Source organism: Jatropha curcas, chromosome 9 (genome assembly GCF_041381405.1).
Source record: "Jatropha curcas cultivar XTBG-Jc1 chromosome 9, XTBG_Jcur_1.0, whole genome shotgun sequence".
In the NCBI taxonomy this organism is placed as follows: domain Eukaryota; kingdom Viridiplantae; phylum Streptophyta; class Magnoliopsida; order Malpighiales; family Euphorbiaceae; genus Jatropha; species Jatropha curcas.
Window position 1 is genome coordinate 21,019,308 of NC_143159.1, and position 20,484 is coordinate 21,039,791.

The 20,484-nt window shown below is 33.8% G+C and overlaps 3 protein-coding genes and 1 pseudogene across 3 annotated transcripts; 3 read left to right on the forward strand and 1 right to left on the reverse strand.

Moving 5' to 3' along the window:
• The first annotated feature begins 3,884 nt into the window (after positions 1 to 3,884).
• On the forward strand, positions 3,885 to 4,506 carry LOC149493778 (uncharacterized). Its single transcript, XM_089726340.1, has 2 exons — positions 3,885 to 4,080; positions 4,232 to 4,506. The coding sequence occupies exons 1-2, from the start codon at positions 3,885 to 3,887 to the stop codon at positions 4,504 to 4,506; spliced, it is 471 nt and encodes a 156-aa protein (XP_089582466.1).
• A 2,352-nt stretch (positions 4,507 to 6,858) lies between these two features.
• On the forward strand, positions 6,859 to 9,274 carry LOC149493779 (uncharacterized). Its single transcript, XM_089725522.1, has 3 exons — positions 6,859 to 6,996; positions 7,756 to 7,863; positions 9,128 to 9,274. Exons 1-3 carry the CDS (start codon positions 6,859 to 6,861, stop codon positions 9,212 to 9,214), a joined length of 333 nt encoding a protein of 110 aa, XP_089581648.1. The 3' UTR covers positions 9,215 to 9,274.
• Positions 9,275 to 10,461: 1,187 nt separating this feature from the next.
• On the forward strand, positions 10,462 to 13,617 carry LOC149493780 (disease resistance protein RPM1-like). Its single transcript, XM_089725721.1, has one exon. The coding sequence runs from the start codon at positions 10,533 to 10,535 to the stop codon at positions 13,335 to 13,337; it is 2,805 nt and encodes a 934-aa protein (XP_089581847.1). The 5' UTR covers positions 10,462 to 10,532; the 3' UTR covers positions 13,338 to 13,617.
• A 4,449-nt stretch (positions 13,618 to 18,066) lies between these two features.
• On the reverse strand, positions 18,067 to 20,326 carry LOC149493781 (uncharacterized; annotated as a pseudogene).
• Between the last annotated feature and the right edge of the window lie 158 nt (positions 20,327 to 20,484).

Below are 20,484 nucleotides of genomic sequence, written 5' to 3' on the forward strand. Positions count from 1 at the left end.
CTGTTCAGGGATAAAAAATTCATCCATCCCTAGAACTCGAAGAGTTCCCTGAAGTTGAACTCGTTCTTCCCAAAGAACTTCCAATCTATTACATAAGAACGCATAAGTGGGCATGGAGAAAGAACAAATTTACCTTTGGCGCGAGAACTAGCGACCTGTTTCTTTGATGTTTCTATTTTTGCTTTTTCTTTCTTCGATTTCGACTCCTTTTGTTCATAATTCTTTGATAATCTTTTGAGAAGTTGAAGTTCTTGTTCTGTCAGGGAGTCTGAGGAAGAGGGGGTGGAACTCGATTCGGCCATTGTTAGGGTTTTGAAGCAAAAAGCCATAAAGGGTTTTGTTACAAGAGGGCAAGAGAGAAGACAGAGCAGTTTTTAATAGAGAGACACAAAAAAAAAAAAAAAAAACGATTAAGTGAAGAAATAATCTTTAGGAAAGAAAGAAACACCAAAAATAAAAAATAAAAATAAAAATAAAAAATAAAAAAAAATAAAAACAGTTTTAGGGAAATTCAAACCGACTAAAAAAAAATCGCCAAAACTTAAATAAAGCGAAGACATAAAGCAAGCACATAAAAAGAATAAAATAAATTGACTGTTTTTGAATTTTGTCTAAGAATAGAACCTGATAATGACATTAGAAAGTCATATCAGAGGAATATGCATTTCTTTTTAGACAAAAATGTTTTTCAGAATCACACAGAATATAATAGAAAATATCACAGAGCAGGTCTTTCATTTTCAAATATAGAAAGCAGTTTAGAACACACTTACAGAGTTCTAAAGTTAAGAGTTTAGAACTAACATACCGAGTTCTCTTCTAATTAAGTAGAATTGACTTTCATTCAAAGGTTTAGTAAAAATATCTGCCAATTGCTTTTCTGTAGGAATGAACTCAATCACTATATCTCCTTTTTGAACATGATCACGTATGAAGTGATGTTTGAATTCTATGTGCTTGGTTCTAGAATGCTGGACTGGGTTTTTAGATAAATTGATGGCCCTTATGTTGTCACACTCTATTGGTACTGTTTCTAATTTCAGACCACAGTCTGCCAATTATTGCTTGATCCATAGAATTTGTGCAACATAGCTTCCCGCAGCAATATATTCTGCTTCTACAGTAGAAAGAGCGACAGATGTCTGTTTCTTGCTAAACCATGATACAAGGGCGCTGCCTAGAAACTGGCAAGTTCCAGACGTACTTTTCTATCTATTCTACTTCCTGCAAAATCAAAATCACTATACCCAACAAGATCAAATGTATCACCTTTAGAATACCACAGACCCAGATTAGAAGTTCCATAAAGATATCTTAGAATTTATTTTACAGCAATTAAATGAGATTCTTAGGGACATGACTGAAATCTAGCACATAGACAAACACTAAAGTGTATGTCAGGTCTGCTTGCTGTTAGATATAGTAAAGAACCAATCATACTTCTAAACAGTTTGATGTCCACATCCTTACCTTTTTCATCTTTTTCTAATTTTGAGGATCGACTCATTGGTGTACTACATACCTTGGCACTTTTCATTTTGAACCGTTTCAATAATTCTCTAGTATATTTTTCTTTGTTTATGAAAATTCCATTTTCATACTGTTTGATTTGAAGTTTAAGCTCTGATACCATATTGTGGGTCCCGAATATGTATGGCATAACCCAAAAGGCGGGGTGAATTGCATTTTCTAAATATAAAAAAAAAATTAGCATTAAAAACAAACTCAGAATTCTATAGCAGCGGAAAAGTAATGCACTTGTGAAAATAAGTTATTGATTAGAACTTCTTCATAATGTCATTATGTAGAGAATAGAAAGACTTTGCAAAGTACAGTTATTGATTAGAACTGCTTCATAATTTATTATGCAATATCAAAACTACTTTATGACGGAAAGCTATTATGTTTAGAACTTCCTCATAAAATTTAGATAAATATAAAAAACTATGTGAGAGACAGTTATTGAAATCTGAACTGCTTCACGAAGCTTCAATCAAGATTAGAAAACTTATTAGAAACCCAAATAGTGAAATATACTGAAAATAAAAGAACAGTTTAGAACTTGGTATATTCACTTAGTAGAATTTCAGAGTTCTAATGTTCAGAAAAGATAAAGCTTATTTCAGTTTTAGAACATCAAAATCACTAACAACTTTAGCATTTCTAAAATATGAACAGTACTGAGAGTAAAATAGTATCAAGCAGAACTTCAGAAAATAAAAAGATCAACACAGTGATTTATAGTGGTTGGGCACTAACTCGCCTACATCCACTCCCCAAGACTCATCTTAAGATCCTCAACTATGTTATCTCTTTTCAAGGGTAAGAGACAAACCAACAATACAAGGCAATAGATCGACTCCTAGATCTACCCTTTATCCTACTAAATTTTCCAAAGGTTCTAGTTAACCTCAACCCTTTCTGTTTTTGGCAGAATACAGAAACTCAGTTCAAGACATTAGAATCTCTCTCACGGAGAAGGTTGCTTGATAACCTATGTCACAATAGCTTCTCACCTAAGCTATTACACAAAAGTTTGTCAAATAAAAACCTGTCTCCTAAAGATTACAAAATCTAAATAGACAGACAGAAATGCAAATATAAGCACAGGAAAAATAATTTTTAAGATTAGAAAATCGTTTTAGAAATCAGAACTATTTTTCAAAAGAAGTTGTTATAAAATTTCTTTTCTCTTTTAAAGATAAAACGTAAAGTATTAAGATGAAAAAAAATAACGGGGTAGAGAGTAAGTTTTGAGAGATAAAAGATATGATCAATGGATGAATACTCTTAAAACAAAAACTCTTTTCTCCACGTCTTTTAGAGACGAAATGCCCATTTTATAGATAGGGAAGAGAATCCCGTATTTAGAAAGCGAAATCCCCTTTTCAAATCAGAATATTGACTTTTCATATTTAGAGGATATAGAAATCTTTGTTACCAAATCTTTTGAGTCAACATTCTATCTTTTTGGTAAGCGAATAAGAGAAAATCTAACTTTCCTTTAAAAACATAGATTTTCGAAAATAAATATTTGAAAATCTTTTTCGAAAGATTCATTTACCAAAAACGATTTGAGGTAGAACCTTCCTTCGTTTTGGTAAGAAAATAAAATCAAGATTTTGGATCTCTTTAAAAGTTTGTTTCCGAAAATGAAGTACATAAGAATTTTATTCGATTTATTCTTATTACCAAAATCGTTTGAGACAAAGTCTCTTTAATTTAGGTAATTGAATATTTCGAACCTTAAAAAAAATTTTCGAAAAACTGAAAAACAAGCTTTTTCTAAGATTTATTATTACCGAAAATGTTTGAGACAAGATCTCCTCCATTTTAGGTAAGATAATCAAGGAACGAAAGAAAAAAATTTTAATTTAAAAAGATATTTTCGAAAAATCCTTTTGATAAGGTGAGAGAAATTTGATTTTGTGCTTATAATTGGATGTTCTCTCTGTCCTACAATGAGTCCTAAAAAATCTAACCACTAGGGTCTTCAAACATCTTCATGATCCTTGAATTTTTAGGACTTGCCTTGTTCATCTATCTTTCCATATATACAATCTGTGTAAAATATTATTAGCACAAATAACATAATTTAAATTTATTTGTTTTGTTTTAATCATCAAAATCTTAAGATAAATATTTGACCCTTGAGCCAATAAGTTGGTCTGACAAATTTAATTGGTTAGATTATAACATAAAAAAAGATGAAGCTTGTTGTCTTTATTGTTATCTTTTTAAGGAAGATATGGGAGGTCAAGGTGGCGGTGATACATTAGTAAAAACTTGCTTTTCAAATTGGAAGGATAAAAAAAAGACTAAATCAACATGAGGGATGTCCGAGAAGTGATCACAGAATAACAATTAGTAAAGGTGAAGACCTTATGGCTAAAAGACAGCACATTGAACAACTTATAATTAAACAATCTGATGTAGCTAAAGTTGCCTATTGGACTCACTTGCTTGCTTCTTTTAGATGCTATTTCTTTTTTGTTAGAACACTGACTTGCTTTTATGGCCATGATGAAGCTAAAGGTTCATCTAATCTTGGAAATTTTCTCGCATTTCTGAGGTATCCTGGTAAGCGTAATAAGGAAATTCAATTTATTACTTAGAATAATGCTCCTGAAATTTGAAGTTGGTTGTGCAACTGAAATAACTTTATGTATTATTAAAAATCTTTGTGATGGTCCTTTCCCTATTCTTATTAATGAATCTCGTGATATCTCAGTAAAGGAGCAAATGTCAGTTGTTTTGAGGTATGTTGATAAAAAAGGTTGTGCAGTTGAATTGTTCTTGGGTCTCAAGCATGTAAGCAATACTAATGCAAAGACACTTAAATCTGCACTTGGAGATATGTTTTTTACTCATGGATTAAGCATTTCTAGGCTTCATGGGCAAGGCTATGATGGGACTAGTAACATGCAAGGTGAACTTAAGGGGCTTAAGGCACTTATTTTGGAAGATAATGAATCAACACATTATGTCCATTACTTTGCTCATTAACTTCAGTTAGCTCTTATTGTTGTTACAAAAAAATAATGTATAGGTTAATTCTTTTTTTCATACAATCTTTGGACTTGTAAATTTTATTGGAGTTTTATGCAAATGTAAAGAATAACTTTCAGAGAAACAAGCTACTGCAGGTAGATTTATTAAGAATTTACTAAATGAAGAGGCTCCTAGTGGAAAAGGAATGAATCAAGAGTATACACATCCTAGGAGTGGTGATACTCTTCGAGGTTCACATTATTGCCCCATAGTGAGTTTATTTAATATGTATGGACCTGTTATTGAGGTACTTGAAGTGATATATGAAAGTGGCAATGACCTAGACCATAGAAGAGAAGCACGAGATTTGATAGCCGTAATGGAATCTTTTGAATTGTGTTTTGTTTACTTCTAATCAAATCAATATTGTCTATCACTGATGAGTTATTTCTTGCATTACAAGAAAGGATCAAGATATTATAAATGCAATGAGTTTGGTAAGTGTCACTAAGGATTTGCTTCAAAAGATGAGAGATGATTCATGGAATGAGCTACTTGACTAAGTTTCTTTATTTTGTGCTAAGTTTGATATACTTGCTCCTAATATGGATGATACATATACAACTCATGGAAGACAACGACGTGAGATTGAGCAAGTGCAAAACAACCATCCTATCAGGTTGAGCTATTTTATACATTTTTGGACTTACAACTAAAAGAGTTAAATAACCGTTTTAACAAGGTGCATACAAAATTATTTTATTGTGTTTCATGTCTAAGTCCTAGAAATTCATTCTCTCAATTTTAGAAGGAAAAATTGATTCAACTTGTTAGATTATATTCAAGAGACTTTTCAGAAGTAGATGTTGAATTTCTTTCAGGTCAATTGGATGTTTATATAACTGAAATGCATTGAAAGCCTGAATTTTCACAGTTGAAAGGAAATTCTGAACTTGCACAAACATTAGTTACAACAAGTAAACATATGGTGTATCCTTTAGTCTACAAGCTTATTAGTCTATGATTTGTTTTGCCTATTGCAACCGCTTCAATGGAGAAAACCTTTTCTGTTATAAATATAATAAAAAAATAGGCTACGTAATAGAATAAGAGATCAATGGTTGAATGATATTATGGTTGTTTATGTTGAAAAAGACTTATAGAACTATCGATGAAGTGCTTATTATTCGACGTTTTCAAAATATGAAAAATCATCGAATTGCATTGTAATTGCGAACAATAAAATTTTTATCAATGAAGATAATTTTTATTATTTTATTTAGTATTATTTAACTTTAACTTTGCCTACCCTGACTAAAATTTTCTTCCTCCGCCACTAGTTGAAGGCTTGTCAAAAGTTTTCTATGTGGCTTCAAACGAACAACTAGTTTATACGTTTACAAAGGGCTTGAATGCCAAATTATTTCATTCTTTAGTTTATAAGTTGGGCATGTGTAATATTTCTATACCAACTTGAGGGAGAGGGTTGAAATCCTATAACTAGTGTAAATATTCTAGGAAGAATTATTACGATCACAAATATTCACTTCTCTAACTGGCTAGTTTCCTATTCTAAGGTGATCTTTATACTTCAAATCTTTTCGCTCTCAATTTTTGTTTCAATATAACTGCTAAATATGCATGAAATTTTGGGATGCAAGGAAAGAATTTAGGTAATTAATTCTCAACAATCTAGAATACAATTTATTTTTTCTAGCATCGAGAGAAGATTTGAACCTAAATCTAATGTTAGGTTATATATGTACTTAATATTAGGATATTCCTTGAAACAAAATAACATAATTAGTTTAAAAAAACCTTAAAATTAAAATTTCTGAATAAAAAAAAAAGAAAACACAATATGTAAACTAATCATTATTATCTTATTTACATTATTTAGGACAAACCCTAATTTTATAATGAAAAGTATTTCTAATTAATTAATATATTCTATTAAATGAGAATTCTAAATTAAGAAGGAAATTTGAATATTCCTAATTAATTAATATACTATAAAAATTATAAATAAAGAAGTAAAACTAAAATCTTATAATTTACTTGAATGCTCATGCATCATTTGTTAACTTTGAATGGTCTTCCATTGAAAATTAATTAGTATATAGGAAAGCACATAAGGTTGCTTTTTTCACATGTAATGGATTGCTTATCAATATAATATGAAATGACCTCTAAATATGAGTTGGGTTCGTCATCTCCTTCTACTTTTACTTTCATAACGTAGCATTGGTTTGTGTATAGATTATATAATTCAAGCAACCGTTACAATATCTTCTGTTTAAATTCTCATCTCCAATTTCAGTATCTCAGAATAGTTTAGTTGATAATTCTAAAATAAGAAGTTAAATAATGTCTACTTTGAGAGAAGGAAAGAAGAAAAAACAGATTGCAAAGGAGGCTACATCTATTTCTTGGGAAGAGAGAAAGAAGATTGCAGGTAAAGAAGAAGAAGCAGTAGAAAGAGAAATAGAAGAACTTAGAAATTGGGTAATTACTAATTGTTATTAGTGTTTTAGAATTTTTCAGTAGCATTATTATTTTTCAGAGGACATAGACTGAAGTTTTTAACCAAAAAAAAATCAATTGTGACAGAATAATCATAATTTCTAATCATGTGTTTGCGTTATGTGTTTCAATTTAATCAATTAAAATAAAACAAAATCTTCTAATTAAGGTAAAACCGACTGAACTAAACTAATTGATTTACTTCAATTTGATTTGAATTTATAAAAATATGATTTGGTTTTGATTTAATAGGAAAAACTCAATTTTTTTACTCCATTTTTTTATAATGAAAAACCAATGATTTTTTAATTTAAAAATCGCGAAATCAAACTAAATTGATTTAATTTGATTTTATAAACAGCTCGACCTAATTCAATTTTTTTTTTTTTTCAAAAATTCAGTTTATTTGATTTGTATAGTTGACTGAATGAATGCTTACTTATAGCTCCAATTAATGATAAGAGTCATAGTAAGAATTATATAAGTTTGATGAATGTGTACGTAATATTCTTAATAGTCGAAAATAGCATTAAGCCTCTTTCTACATGAGAGAGGGCTTTATATAGGATATAAAATGCGACTGTTAGATAACGGAGAGATCGCAGGATGCATAACCTCGTAATGTCATGTGCTATTTACATAATTACAGATTGCTCCCTAGTATTTTTTTTTTCCCTTGAATTATATTTTTTGTTGCTCAGAATGTCTTAAGCATATATTTGTTTGTTTGGAATTTACCAGACTGACATGATAGATGCTATGAATGATGAACAATTAAAAGAGTACCTGCAAAACAGACCTGAAGAACTGAAGTCTGTGAAGACACATAAAAGCAAGCCAAGGCAAAGGGTAAGAAAAATTTTGGATTTTTTGTTTGGGATAATTTTTGTCACTTAAAAAAATTTCCAAATTATGTTAGTAGAAATTTATAAAAATTCGCTTTTATAGACAAAAATTCAAAATCATGCTTTTTTTTTTGTTTATAAAAAATTATCATTTTTTTAGAAATAAATTGCAAGATAGGTTAGCTTTGTATTTATCGGAGAATACAATTCTTATAATCCAATGTGCTACCATGAAAAACATGTCTTTAAAGAAACTTCTAACTTATTTCTTGTTTTTTTATAATTTTTTAAAATAAATTCTAAGAATTTTTATTAAATTGGTTTAGTGTTTTTCAATAGAAAAATTTATTACTATTTATTTAAGCTACAAATTTAAAAAAGAACTTTAAAAAACTTGAAATAAATCATTTACTTTCGGTTTCAAACCGAAGTAAAACCAAAATTGGCAGTTCTAAAACATCTTGAAAACTGCCTAAAAGTTGTTCTGTTTCAGTTCCACATTTCCTATAAATTGGAACTGACAAATTTAAAATCGAAATCGATGGTTCTAAAATTGTAGTCATGCCTACTCCAAAATTTTTCAATTTCATTGTTTTTTATTAATAATTAATAATAAAATTTAAAAACCATTAAATTTTATTCCAAAAATATTCTTTAATCCTAGATTTTATTTTTCAAATTACTCTATTAAATATGAGGTTCGGTTTATTTTTAAATTCCTTGAATTACATAAAATTTATGGAATTGACATTTTACCGAACCAAATTACCTCATAGTATAATGTCTCATTTTCATATGCTGGTACAGTTTTTGAAAAGACCAATTTCTGTTAGAAACTTAAAATGGAGAAAGAAAAAGTCTAAACACGTTAGGAAGATACATATATCATAATTTCTCATCATTTTTTATCAAAATAAAGTACAATTTGCCCGTTGAACTTGTCATTCGCGATCAAAAAGCTACAAAATCATTCTTTTAGCTCAGTTTACCCTTAACTTGTAATTCTTACTCAATTTGTCGAACAAAGCCTAAATTCTTGCAAGAATTTGGGCAAATCGTGCGAGAATTTACCTAATTCAGAGGTTTATTATGCAAATTTAACTTAAGTTGCAAGTTAAAGGGGTAAATTAGACAAAAAAGTCAATTTTATAGCTTTTTGCTCATTGAAAGGATTTTATTTCTTTCTTATTTGAGAAGGAGATTTATATATATAGACCTTACGTTTGCTTCTTCCTTTTTGTAATTGATAAGAGCTAGTGATAATGTAGGTCCAACAAGTTAGGAAGACTAAATCTTCAACCTCTACCGGAATAATGGCTTCCGTATGGAAATTCCACAAAGAAGAAGAGGATTAAAAACAGCTAGCAAAGCCATGGAGGAAACTAGACCTCTCTCTCTCTCTCTCTCTCTCTCTCTCTCTCTCTATATATATATATATATATATATTAAAGGTATAACTAAAGAGTCAATCTTATCATATAGTTTAATCAAGAATTCTCAAGTTGCTAATATATTATTATTATTAGTAGTAATATTTAAATTATGAGAATATTTAAGTTTCACATTTGCCTGTTTTTATCCAACTTTTTGTGTTTATGGTAACCTAGTATGGGATTTTCAATAAAAGATTTACTTATGACCACTCATAGTTATAGTTTAAACAAAAAAAAAAAAAAAAAAAAAAAAAAAAAAAAAAAAGGAACTAATAATTTCCTTAACGAGCATTCAGATGGTTAGATTCAAATCAAATCGAACCAGTTTAAATTGAATAAATCAAATCGAATTAAATCAATTGGTGTACATAACCAAATTAAAGTGAACCCATTTGACTTTTAACTATTTTAAAGCAGAATGAACTTATTTTTTGCTTAATAAAAAGCCAAACTGAATTGAACCAAAGATTTTTAATTTGTCCATTAACTGAAGTCAAACCAGATATGTTAAATATCAAACCGATACAATTCGATGAGTTTTACCAAATTGCGATGCAGCCTTACATATATAATGCTACTACCTACAAATAATGAAATAAAAGTCCAGGTTTCACAAGTGAAATATGGCTGATTGTTACTCCCTTTGTCATAAAATATAAAACATTCAAGGTTTTGCACGAGAATTTTAAAGAATATAATTCTCTTAAATTATAACAAAATCAAGAGTAATTTGACCAAATTATCTTTTATCTCAACACCAAGAATAACTTATTAGATAGTTATTATATCTAAGGGCAACATTAGAAAAAATATTATTTATTACTTCTTAAAATACTCAAAACAACTTATATTCTGAGACAAAATAATCACCAAAAACGACTTATATTTTGAGACAGAGGGTGTGTATATAGGCACAGATCCATATGCAAAGAGTTGACATGAGAAAACGAAGATTCTCAAACCTTAGACCAAGTCAGTGGCCATGTCACAGACAATAAGTAATGAAGCAATTCGGTAAGCTAATTCATCAGAAATCAAATTAAATACTTTCCATGACAGCAAGAAAAGTATAACAATTGGCTAATAGTTGTATCAAACAATTGACTTCAATGTTAATAATATATCATTAACCAAACCATTTCATATAAATGATATTAGCAAACTTGCAATCTACCACAAAAACACAATCAAACTGTTTTTCTTTGAAATTTTAAACACATTCAGCAAAGTAAGAGGACAAATGGCCGAAGGTGGTGTTACCTTTCTGCTCGACAAGCTATCATCCCTACTCCATGACGAGATCAAGCCATTAAGAGGTGTTCGTGAAGAGCTTGACTACATCAGATGTGAATTGGAACGAATTCAAGCTTTCCTGAGAGCTGCAGACGTGATTGAGAGCAGCAATCCTGTACTTAAAAATAAATGGTTCCGACAATTGAGGGATGTTATTTATGACATTGAAGACATCCTTGATAAGTTCACGATTCAGTTAAGACATGATCATGAGAATAAATTCTACAGTCCCCTCCACAAAATCATTTCCTACCTGAAGGATATTAAGGTTCGTCACCAATTTATATCTGAAGTACGAGACATTAAGTCCAGAATCAGCATAGTTTTTGAGAGATATCAGAGTTTCGATCAGAGAAACAGTACCTTAGCCAGAGGAGCTGCAGACAACACGTGCTTTACTTACCGAGGGGATGCTCTTCTACTAGAAGAAAGTGAACTTGTTGGTGTCGACAAGCACAAGAGCCAGTTGATTGGGTGGTTAGTAAAGGATGGTCCAAGGCTCAAAGTTGTGTCAGTGGTAGGAATGGGAGGATTAGGGAAAACGACCATTATAAAACGAGTGTATGACGATGGTGAAGTGAAGAAACACTTTGACAGCCGTGCTTGGATCAATGTTTCACAATCATTCAAGATAGATGAAATGCTTAAAGACATGATTTACCAACTCTTTGATGGAGTTAACAAACAAGCTCCTCAAGGAATGGAAACAATGAATAGTCATCGGCTAAAAATCACAATTAAGGAATTTCTCCAGCAAAGTAGATATCTGCTCGTCCTTGATGATATATGGGGCAGAGATGCATGGGATGCTATCAAACATGCCTTTCCTAACAACAATCAAGGCAGCCGAGTATTGCTAACAACACGTAATGCTGAAGTGGCCTCTGCAACCTGCATAGAGTCCAAAGGCAATATCTATGTGCTAGAGCCTTTGTCTGATAAAGAGTCTTGGACTTTGTTCTGTAAGAAAACATTTCGGCAGAATCTATCCCCACCTCACCTGGAGGTACTTTCTCGTCAAATTGTGCAAAGATGCAGCGGACTACCTCTTGCAATTGTAGCCATGAGTGGAATATTGGCTACAAAAGACTGGAGCAGAATAGATGAATGGGAGAAGTTGGCCAGCAACCTCTGGGCTGAAATTGGAGGCACTGATATACAACAAAGCATGGCAAAAATACTGTTACTTGGTTACAATGATCTGCCATACTATCTCAAGTCTTGTTTCCTATACTTGAGCATATTTCCTGAGGACCATTCGATAGAGTGTATGAGACTAATTCATCTATGGATTGCTGAAGGATTTGTCAAAAAAGTTGCTGGAAAAACACTAGAAGAAGTAGCAGAAGCTTACCTGAATGAGCTTTTGACCAGAAGTTTGATCCAAGTTGCACAAACAACAAGTGATGGAAGGATCCACTCATGCCGCATCCATGGCCTTGTGCGTGAGATTATTCTCTTAAAATCTAGAGATCAAAATCTCATGACAGTAACTAGCGAACAAAATGACATGTGGCCTGAAAGAATCAGATGCCTGTCAATCCATAACACAATGAAACATGCAAAAGTAGGCAACAGTCTCACAAAACTCCGTTCTTTATTAATCTTCGGGGTGGAAGATTCATTATCCGCAACATCAATGCCTTTATTGTTTAGTGGTGATTTGAAGCTCCTCACAGTGTTAGATCTGAGAGGCACACTTTTGGAGGTGGTTCCAGATGGACTTTTCAAAATGATTCACTTGAGATATCTGAGCTTAAGAGATACCAAAGTCAAAAGTCTTCCAAGTTCTATTGGGAAGCTTAGAAATCTTGAGACATTAGATCTTAAGCGCACTGGTGTTGCTGAATTGCCTCCTGAGATTTCAAAACTTCAACAGCTACGCCACTTACTTGTGTACCGATATGAGACAGAGCCTTATATGCCTTATCACTACCTAAATGGATTTAAGGCACCACTTAGGATTGGAGAGTTGCAATCCTTGCAAAAGCTGTGTTTTGTTGAGTCAAATGACAGCAATGGCATTTTGGGAGAGCTAGCACGGCTACAACAGCTAAAGAGATTAGGCATTACAAAATTGAAAAAAGAAGATGGGGAAGCATTGTGCTCTTCCATTGAAACACTTAGAAACCTCCGTTCACTGAATGTTCATTCAGTGGAAGAAGAAGAGATCATCGATATGCAATATTTATCTTCACCCCCAAAGTTTCTTCAGCGGCTATACTTACATGGACGTTTAGAGGAGCTACCCTCTTGGATAAGTTCACTTCACAGCCTTGTCAAGCTCTATTTGAGGTGGAGTCACTTAAGGGATGGTTTGTGTGAGTCTCTTGGAGATTTGCCAAATTTAGTAGAACTTCAACTTCGTCAAGCATTCAAAGGACAAACCTTAAGTTTCAAGGCTGGAACCTTTCAGAAACTGAAAATTTTGTTTCTTGATGAGTTAGAAGAACTTAGATGGTTGGAAATGGAGAAAGGAGCTATGCCTATACTAGGAGAACTTACTATTAGCCGCAGTCAGTTCTTGGAGGAGGTACCGTCTGGTATTCAGCACCTCAAAGACCTCAAAACAATAAAGTTTTTTGACATGCCTGATGAATTAAACAAGATGATTATGGCTAAGAGACAAGATACAGACTCTTGGAATCTTTCACATGTCCCACAAATCTATTTTATTAAATGGAAAAAAAGTTGTTGGGAAAGGACTATCCTTTCAATAGGTAGTGCATCGAATAAAACAGCAAGCAAGTGAAAAACTGAGTTTTGCAATATCGATCTGTGAATTTCAAGCACAGATTTAGAGCATATCAGCAATAAATAAATGGAAGAATAAACATGGGGATATAGAATTATGCAAACTTGCGGATCTATCTATAGATGGAAGATTTATATTTTTCGCGGTTGCCATTCTATTGTTTTTGGGTTCTGATTTGTGTATCATTTTGCAAATCCTGATCTATATTTCCTTTTGAGTATGTTGTGTTCAATCCATTCTCTGATTGCAAGTTGTAATTATTCTCAATTGTAACTGTGATATGTAAAGTTAGGCTTGGATTTATTTTTCAATGAAGCTATCTTCTACACTATATTTTGCAGCTTTTTGTTCACTGGTTCTACAATTTCAAACATAAAACTAGCCAGAGAATTGCAATAAGCTGATAACTTTTGCAAAATCATGAAACCACAAAAATGGTTAGAGAGGACAATGTGTTCAATCAATTTTTAATAGTAGGCTCACTTTATTTCAAATATTTGAAATTGAGAATTAATGTAAACATCTAAACCATGTGCAAAAGAATCTGTCTCTCTAACACATGCCAGCACATGCACACTACAGAAAGGTTGGGAATGATTTGTCTTCAGTAGCAAAAGGAGCTAGGTAATCGCAAAGGAAGTAGTCATCAACTCAAAATCTGTTGGCTGTTCTGCATGGGAAGTTTCTACATCTATTGGCCATTTCTACTTACAAAGGAATGACGCAACCTGGAAAGGCACATATAGACATATTCTTCCCTTATTTTTTTTCCCCATCTGCAGAAACTTGCACTATTATAATGTAGTGCAGGACTTTCTTTGTAATTGCAGGATACTTCCATAATGTGGAATAGTCCAACTTTGAGAAGATAACTTAAGCATGGTACATTTTAGCTCACCTGCATATTTCTATCTTTCCACCTCAAAAGCTAAACACATTTCAAAAGCCTATGGGGTTAATCTTGTGTGAATCAATTTTCTGATTGCAAGTCATGTCAGTTGAAATCACTGACAAATAATATAAAAATTATTACCAATATAACAAAAAGAAATTATCAAAGAATTTGCCAAAAGCTCAAGTTGTTGGCAAAAAACTTCATAGAATAAAAAATAAGGAAAATTTATAGTTTTACAAGCCAAGTAGTATACAAAAGGACCCTAATGACCTGTTAAGTTATGATCTTAACCTTGAGCAAATCATGCTGCAGATTGGTTTCAATTCACCTGCAATGCTATTTGACCAATTTAGAACCTCAATTTGTAATAAACAAGAGGAAGAAAAGTACACTCCTTAGGGCATCTATAGTTGTGTTCAGAATCCGTCAATTTGTTTTAGCAGCGAAGTTTCTTAATCTAATGGCTCTTGAACCTAAATGTTTGACCAAATCCATAAAGAGAACAATATATAATGCTGGTAGGCCTGCCTTATTATGTACCGATACAAGGCACCCTCTTTTTAATATGACTATAAATATTTTTTTTCTATGGAAAAATGGGGAGCTATCTCTGCAGGCAGCTTTAAACAAACAATTAAAAAAAAAAAAAAAAAAAAATAGAAGACTGAAGTTGGAGAATATCTTTTGCAGATTCCTTGGTTGCCTTAAATTTAGGTTAAATATCATAATCAATATTCAGACATTCAATAGAATATCCCCAAATTATGATTTTCCTAACAATGTTGAATCCTTCTGAATCTCTATGATACGGAGTGTGGCATGGCATTACTCGATTTCTATATCTGTCTCATAGATATAGACCTTTTCAAATGTCAACGATCAAGGTTGCTATTTTAAAGAACTGATGATGAGATAAGAAACTTCTTGGAAACTTTCAAAGGATAGCCACAGCATACATCAGATTGAAAAGGTCAAGTAAATAGTCCTTGACATTTGATAACCACAGCATAAATCAGTTCCTAGTTTTCCAAATCTTTTTTGTTCTTCCTAAATAGATATAATAACAATGGATAGTACTTTCTTGGTTTCAAAGCAACGTTATGGGGAGGAAGCATCTGTCAGAGGAAAAATGAGAGAATTCACATTGTAGATTTAATGTGGGAAAATATTTTTCTATATTTGATTCATCAATAGGGACACATATATATACACATACAAGATACTATAAACCTATTTAGAATCTAACTCCTAATAGAGTTCTATTTACAACTCCTAATAGAGTTCTATTTACAACTAATCCTTAACACTCCCCCTCAAGTTGGAGCATAGATATTAATCATGCCTAACTTGTTACAAAGATAGTCAACCCGGGGTCCGTTTAAAGCTTTTGTAAAGATATCCCCTAACTGTTCACTTGTTTTAACATGTCCTGTAGAGATAACACCTTGTTGTATCTTTTCACGAATGAAATGACAATCAATCTCGATATGTTTTGTTCGTTCATGGAATACTGGATTTGATGCAATGTGAAGAGCAGCTTGATTATCACACCATAACTTTGCAGGCAAGGATGACTTGAAGCCAATTTCCTCTAACAACTGACGAATCCAAATTAATTCACAAGCAGATTGTGCCATAGCTCGATATTCTGATTCAGCACTCGATCGTGAGACTACATTTTGTTTCTTGCTCCTCCATGATATCAAGTTTCCACCTACAAAGATACAATATCCTGAAGTTGATCTTCTATCAACCTTCGAACCTGCCCAATCTGCATCTGAAAAACATTCAATGTTCAAATGCCTATGATTACTGTAAAGTAGGCCACGACCTGGATTACCTTTCAAATAGCACAAAATCTGTCCTAAAGCTTCCCAATGGATAACAGTAGGAGAAGACATAAACTGGCTCAAGACGTTCACAGAGTAAGCAATATCTGGACGTGTTACGGTAAGATAATTCAATTTGCCCACTAACCTTCTATACATCTCAGGATCATCAAATAGCTCACCACCAATTGAAAGTTGCATATTTGGAGTCATTGGAGCACTGCATGGCTTGGCACCCAACTTTCCAGTTTCCTTCAGTAAGTCAAGGACATACTTCCTTTGAGATAAGAAGATGCCTCTCTTACACCTAGATACTTCAATACCCAAAAAATACTTCAACAGTCCTAAGTCTTTTGTCTGGAACTGGGTCTGGAGAAATGATTTGAGTGATGTAATGCCGGCTGAATCACTCCCTGTAATAACAATGTCATCAACATAAACCACAAGTAGAATCAAACCAGTCTTAGTACTTCTGAAAAATACAGAATGATCAGAAGTACTCTTCTGCATGCCAAATTGATGTACCACATTGCAAAATCTACCAAACCAAGCTCGAGGACTCTGTTTTAGGCCATAAAGAGATTTTCGAAGTTTACACACTTTACCCGACTCCCCCTGAGCAACAAAGCCTGGTGGTTGCTCCATGTAAACTTCCTCCTGAAGATCCCCATGAAGAAAGGCATTTTTAACGTCCAGCTGATGTAAAGGCCAGTCAAAAGTAGCTGCTAATGAAATAAATAAACGAACAGAAGACAATTTGGCAACAGGAGAAAAAGTATTAGAATAATCAAGGCCATAGATCTGAGAATAGCCCTTTGCAACTAATCGAGCCTTGAGACGAGCAACAGTCCCATCAGGATTCACTTTAACGGTGAAAACCCACTTACAACCAATAGCTTTCTTACCTGCCGGGAGAGGCACAAGATCCCAAGTACCATTAGTATCTAAGGCAGCCATCTCCTCTTTCATTGCTGCACACCAACCAGGATGAGACAAAGCTTGGACAACAGTTTTAGGAATAGAGACAGAGTCTAAGTTACTTACAAAACAACGAGATGAAGAAGAAAGATGATCATAACTAACAAAAGAGGAAATAGGGTAGGTACACTGGCGTTTACCTTTTCGAAGAGCAATGGGAAGGTCAAGGTCTGACTGGGGAGTGGATGGCACAGGCTCAGGTTGAGTGGAGAGAACTGGATCTTCTGTTGAAACGGCAGGTGGAGGAAGTGAGTCAAGAGTCCCTAGTCTCCTGGAATAAACCTGTTCAAAACGAGGGCGTGTAGATGCTGGTGCAGGAGTGGGCATAGGAGCAGACACTGGAGTAGGAGCAGGAGCAAGGTCAGGAATACGAGCAGGAGCAGGAGATTTATGAACTTGCTGGATAGCATAGACTAAAAGGTCATCATCCTCCCCCTCACTCTTATGTATAGAAGAAGGAAAAAATGGAGTATTCTCAAAAAATGTGACATCTGCAGAAATAAGATAACGGTCAAGATCGGGAGAGAAACAACGATACCCTTTTTGATGCCGAGAATACCCAAGGAAAACACAACGAAGGGACTTTGGATCTAATTTGGAAACCTGTGGACGAACATCACGAACAAAACAAGTACAACCAAAAATACGAGGTTCAATGGGGAATAAAAGTTTAGAAGGAAACAAGACATTATAAGGAATTGCACCATTAAGCACAGAAGAAGGCATGCGATTAATCAAAAAACATGCAGTAGAGACAGCATCAGCCCAAAAATGTTTAGGGACCTTCCTTTGGAATAAAAGTGCCCTAGCAACCTCAAGAAGATGTCGATTCTTTCTTTCTGCAACCCCATTTTGAGAAGGAGTATCAACACAAGACGTTTGATGGAGAATACCATTTTGTGACATATAAGATTGGAAGGAACTAGATAGGTATTCTTTAGCATTATCACTGTGCAATATGCGAATAGAAGTATTAAATTGAGTTTTAATTTCAGCACAAAAAGAACAAAAAATAGAGAATATCTCAGAACGAGTTTTCATTAAAAATAACCAAGTAACACGAGAATAATCATCCACGAAAGTTACAAAATACCGAAAGCCAGTTTTAGAAATAACAGGACATGGACCACAAACATCAGAATGAACTAACTCAAAAGGGGATGAAACCCGTTTATTGACTCGAGGAACTAAAGGTAAACGATGATGTTTGGCAAATTGACAAGATTCACATTCTAAACTTGATAAAGACTGAAACTGCGGACACAACTTCTTTAAAGTAGACAATGATGGATGACCCAAACGACAATGAACCTCAAGAGGAGATAGAGCACCAGCACAAGCCAGAGATAATGAAACGTGTTCATCCAGAAGATAAAGGCCACTAGACTCACGTCCTCTACCAATAATCCGCTTCGTCAAAAGATCCTGAAACACACAATAAGTAGGATAAAATTTGACACAACAATTCAGCATACGAGTAATTTTGCTAACAGATAATAGATTAAACGAAAAACAGAAGACAATGGAAGAGATGGAATGGGATTGGCAGTGCCAATACACTTGACAGGAGATGTGGACCCATCAGCTAGAGTAACATGACGATTAAATTGTTTAGGTTCTTTTAATGAGGATAAGAGACTAGGGTTACCTGTCATGTGATCGGTGCAACCAGAATCAATGACCCACTCTGATGAGGTAGACATAAGACAGGAAGGAGGAGTACCTGAGTTGGCAGCAGCAGCAATTGAGGAATCAGTAGACTTAGAGGAACGGTATCTAGAGAGCTCAGCATACTCCGCAACAGAAATTGTTACATTGTTGTCAGAAGAAGTAACTGCATAATCTTGATGTGCCATATTTACCCTTGGTGGCTTATTTATTAGTTTCTTGCAATACCGTTTAGTGTGACCAGGTTCATGACAATAATGACAGATAAGAATGCTTGTCTCCCGAGTGATTGGTCCAGTACCACGGTTATTTCCTCCTCTTCCTCTGTTTCCTGGCTGTCTAGCTACTTGATTATGACTCACAAGGGCACTATTATCAGAAGGGGAAGGTGTATGAGAACCTTCAGTACGTAGCAATCTAGCAAAAGTCTCCTGAAGAGAGGTAACATCACTGCCTGAAAGAACTTGTGATTTGGCAGTTTCAAAAACTGGAGCAAGACCTGCAAGAAAACTCATCACAGCCATTTGTTCTCGTTGCGTTTGTTGAACCTTAACATCGGGACTAAAAGGCAATAAAACATTAAGTTCCTCGTAAATCTTTTTAAATTCCATGAAATAAGCTGTAAGGGGCATATCTCGCTAGTCAGCCCGATAAAATCCTTTGCAGACCTCATACATACGAGACAGATTACCTTTTCCCGAATACAAGAATTCAAGATATTCCATTAATTCTTTAACAAACTCACAATGATTGATTAATCCAACTACTTCACTGTCAATAGAATTGCGAATCAGTAGAAATAACTTAGCATCTTCCCTGAGCCAACGTTGCCTAGTGTCATCAGTTGGTGGATCATCAATTAGATGATCATCTTTTTCAACACTTCGCAAATAAATTCGAATTGTCTTACTCCAATCTAAATAATTATTTCCTTTCAATTTATGTTCTGTGATCTTATTCATTGCTGGGATCAATTCAGTAATAGTAGTTTTAGAATCTGTAGTTGGAGGATCCATTATTAATAAAAACTAAATCCCCTACCAGCAACGCAGAAACAGACACCAAAAAAATAGTCTTTCAATGCAAACAGGAGCGAAAGGTAACCTGAAACGCCAAATTGACAAAACTGAGTACGCCCCTACCAAAATGTCGCCGGATCGGAAAAACAACCACCTGAGTAGACTGCTGACAGAAAAACGAAGCCAGAACACAATTTCCGATCACCGGAAACAGCTGGACGCGCCGCCACGTGGTACTGTAGCAGAATCTTGTATCGGCGCGTGAAGCCCACGCGCAGGGAATCCGGTGACCGGATTCTAGGGAAAGACCGATCGGCAGCTGGAGCAACTCCTGGAGTGGACGGTGAGACAAAAAAGTGACCCTAGAACAGTCACCAACACTGACAGCCACCACCTGCAGGAAATCCGGTGACCGGATTTTGAGGGAACGCCGGAATTTTCTATGCAAACGGCAAAAAATCAAGTTTAAAGAGCCACAGGCTCTGATACCATGTAGATTTAATGTGGGAAAATATTTTTCTATATTTGATTCATCAATAGGGACACATATATATACACATACAAGATACTATAAACCTATTTAGAATCTAACTCCTAATAGAGTTCTATTTACAACTCCTAATAGAGTTCTATTTACAACTCCTAATAGAGTTCTATTTACAACTAATCCTTAACACACATTTTAACTGTCAAATCAGTTACTCAACTTAGATGACATTGACTTTATATCGGTATTGAAGATTATAGATAAAAAT

Excerpts from the sequence above, each read along its gene's own strand:
- LOC149493779 (XM_089725522.1), top strand. The coding sequence starts at position 6,859 with ATGTCTACTTTGAGAGAAGGAAAGAAGAAAAAACAGATTGCAAAGGAG. Across the intron at positions 6,997-7,755 it reads TAGAAGAACTTAGAAATTGG|ACTGACATGATAGATGCTAT; the intron begins GTAATTACTAAT and ends GGAATTTACCAG. Across the intron at positions 7,864-9,127 it reads AAAGCAAGCCAAGGCAAAGG|GTCCAACAAGTTAGGAAGAC; the intron begins GTAAGAAAAATT and ends GTGATAATGTAG.
- LOC149493780 (XM_089725721.1), top strand. The coding sequence starts at position 10,533 with ATGGCCGAAGGTGGTGTTACCTTTCTGCTCGACAAGCTATCATCCCTA.
- LOC149493778 (XM_089726340.1), top strand. The coding sequence starts at position 3,885 with ATGGCTAAAAGACAGCACATTGAACAACTTATAATTAAACAATCTGAT. Across the intron at positions 4,081-4,231 it reads CGCATTTCTGAGGTATCCTG|TAAAGGAGCAAATGTCAGTT; the intron begins GTAAGCGTAATA and ends GTGATATCTCAG.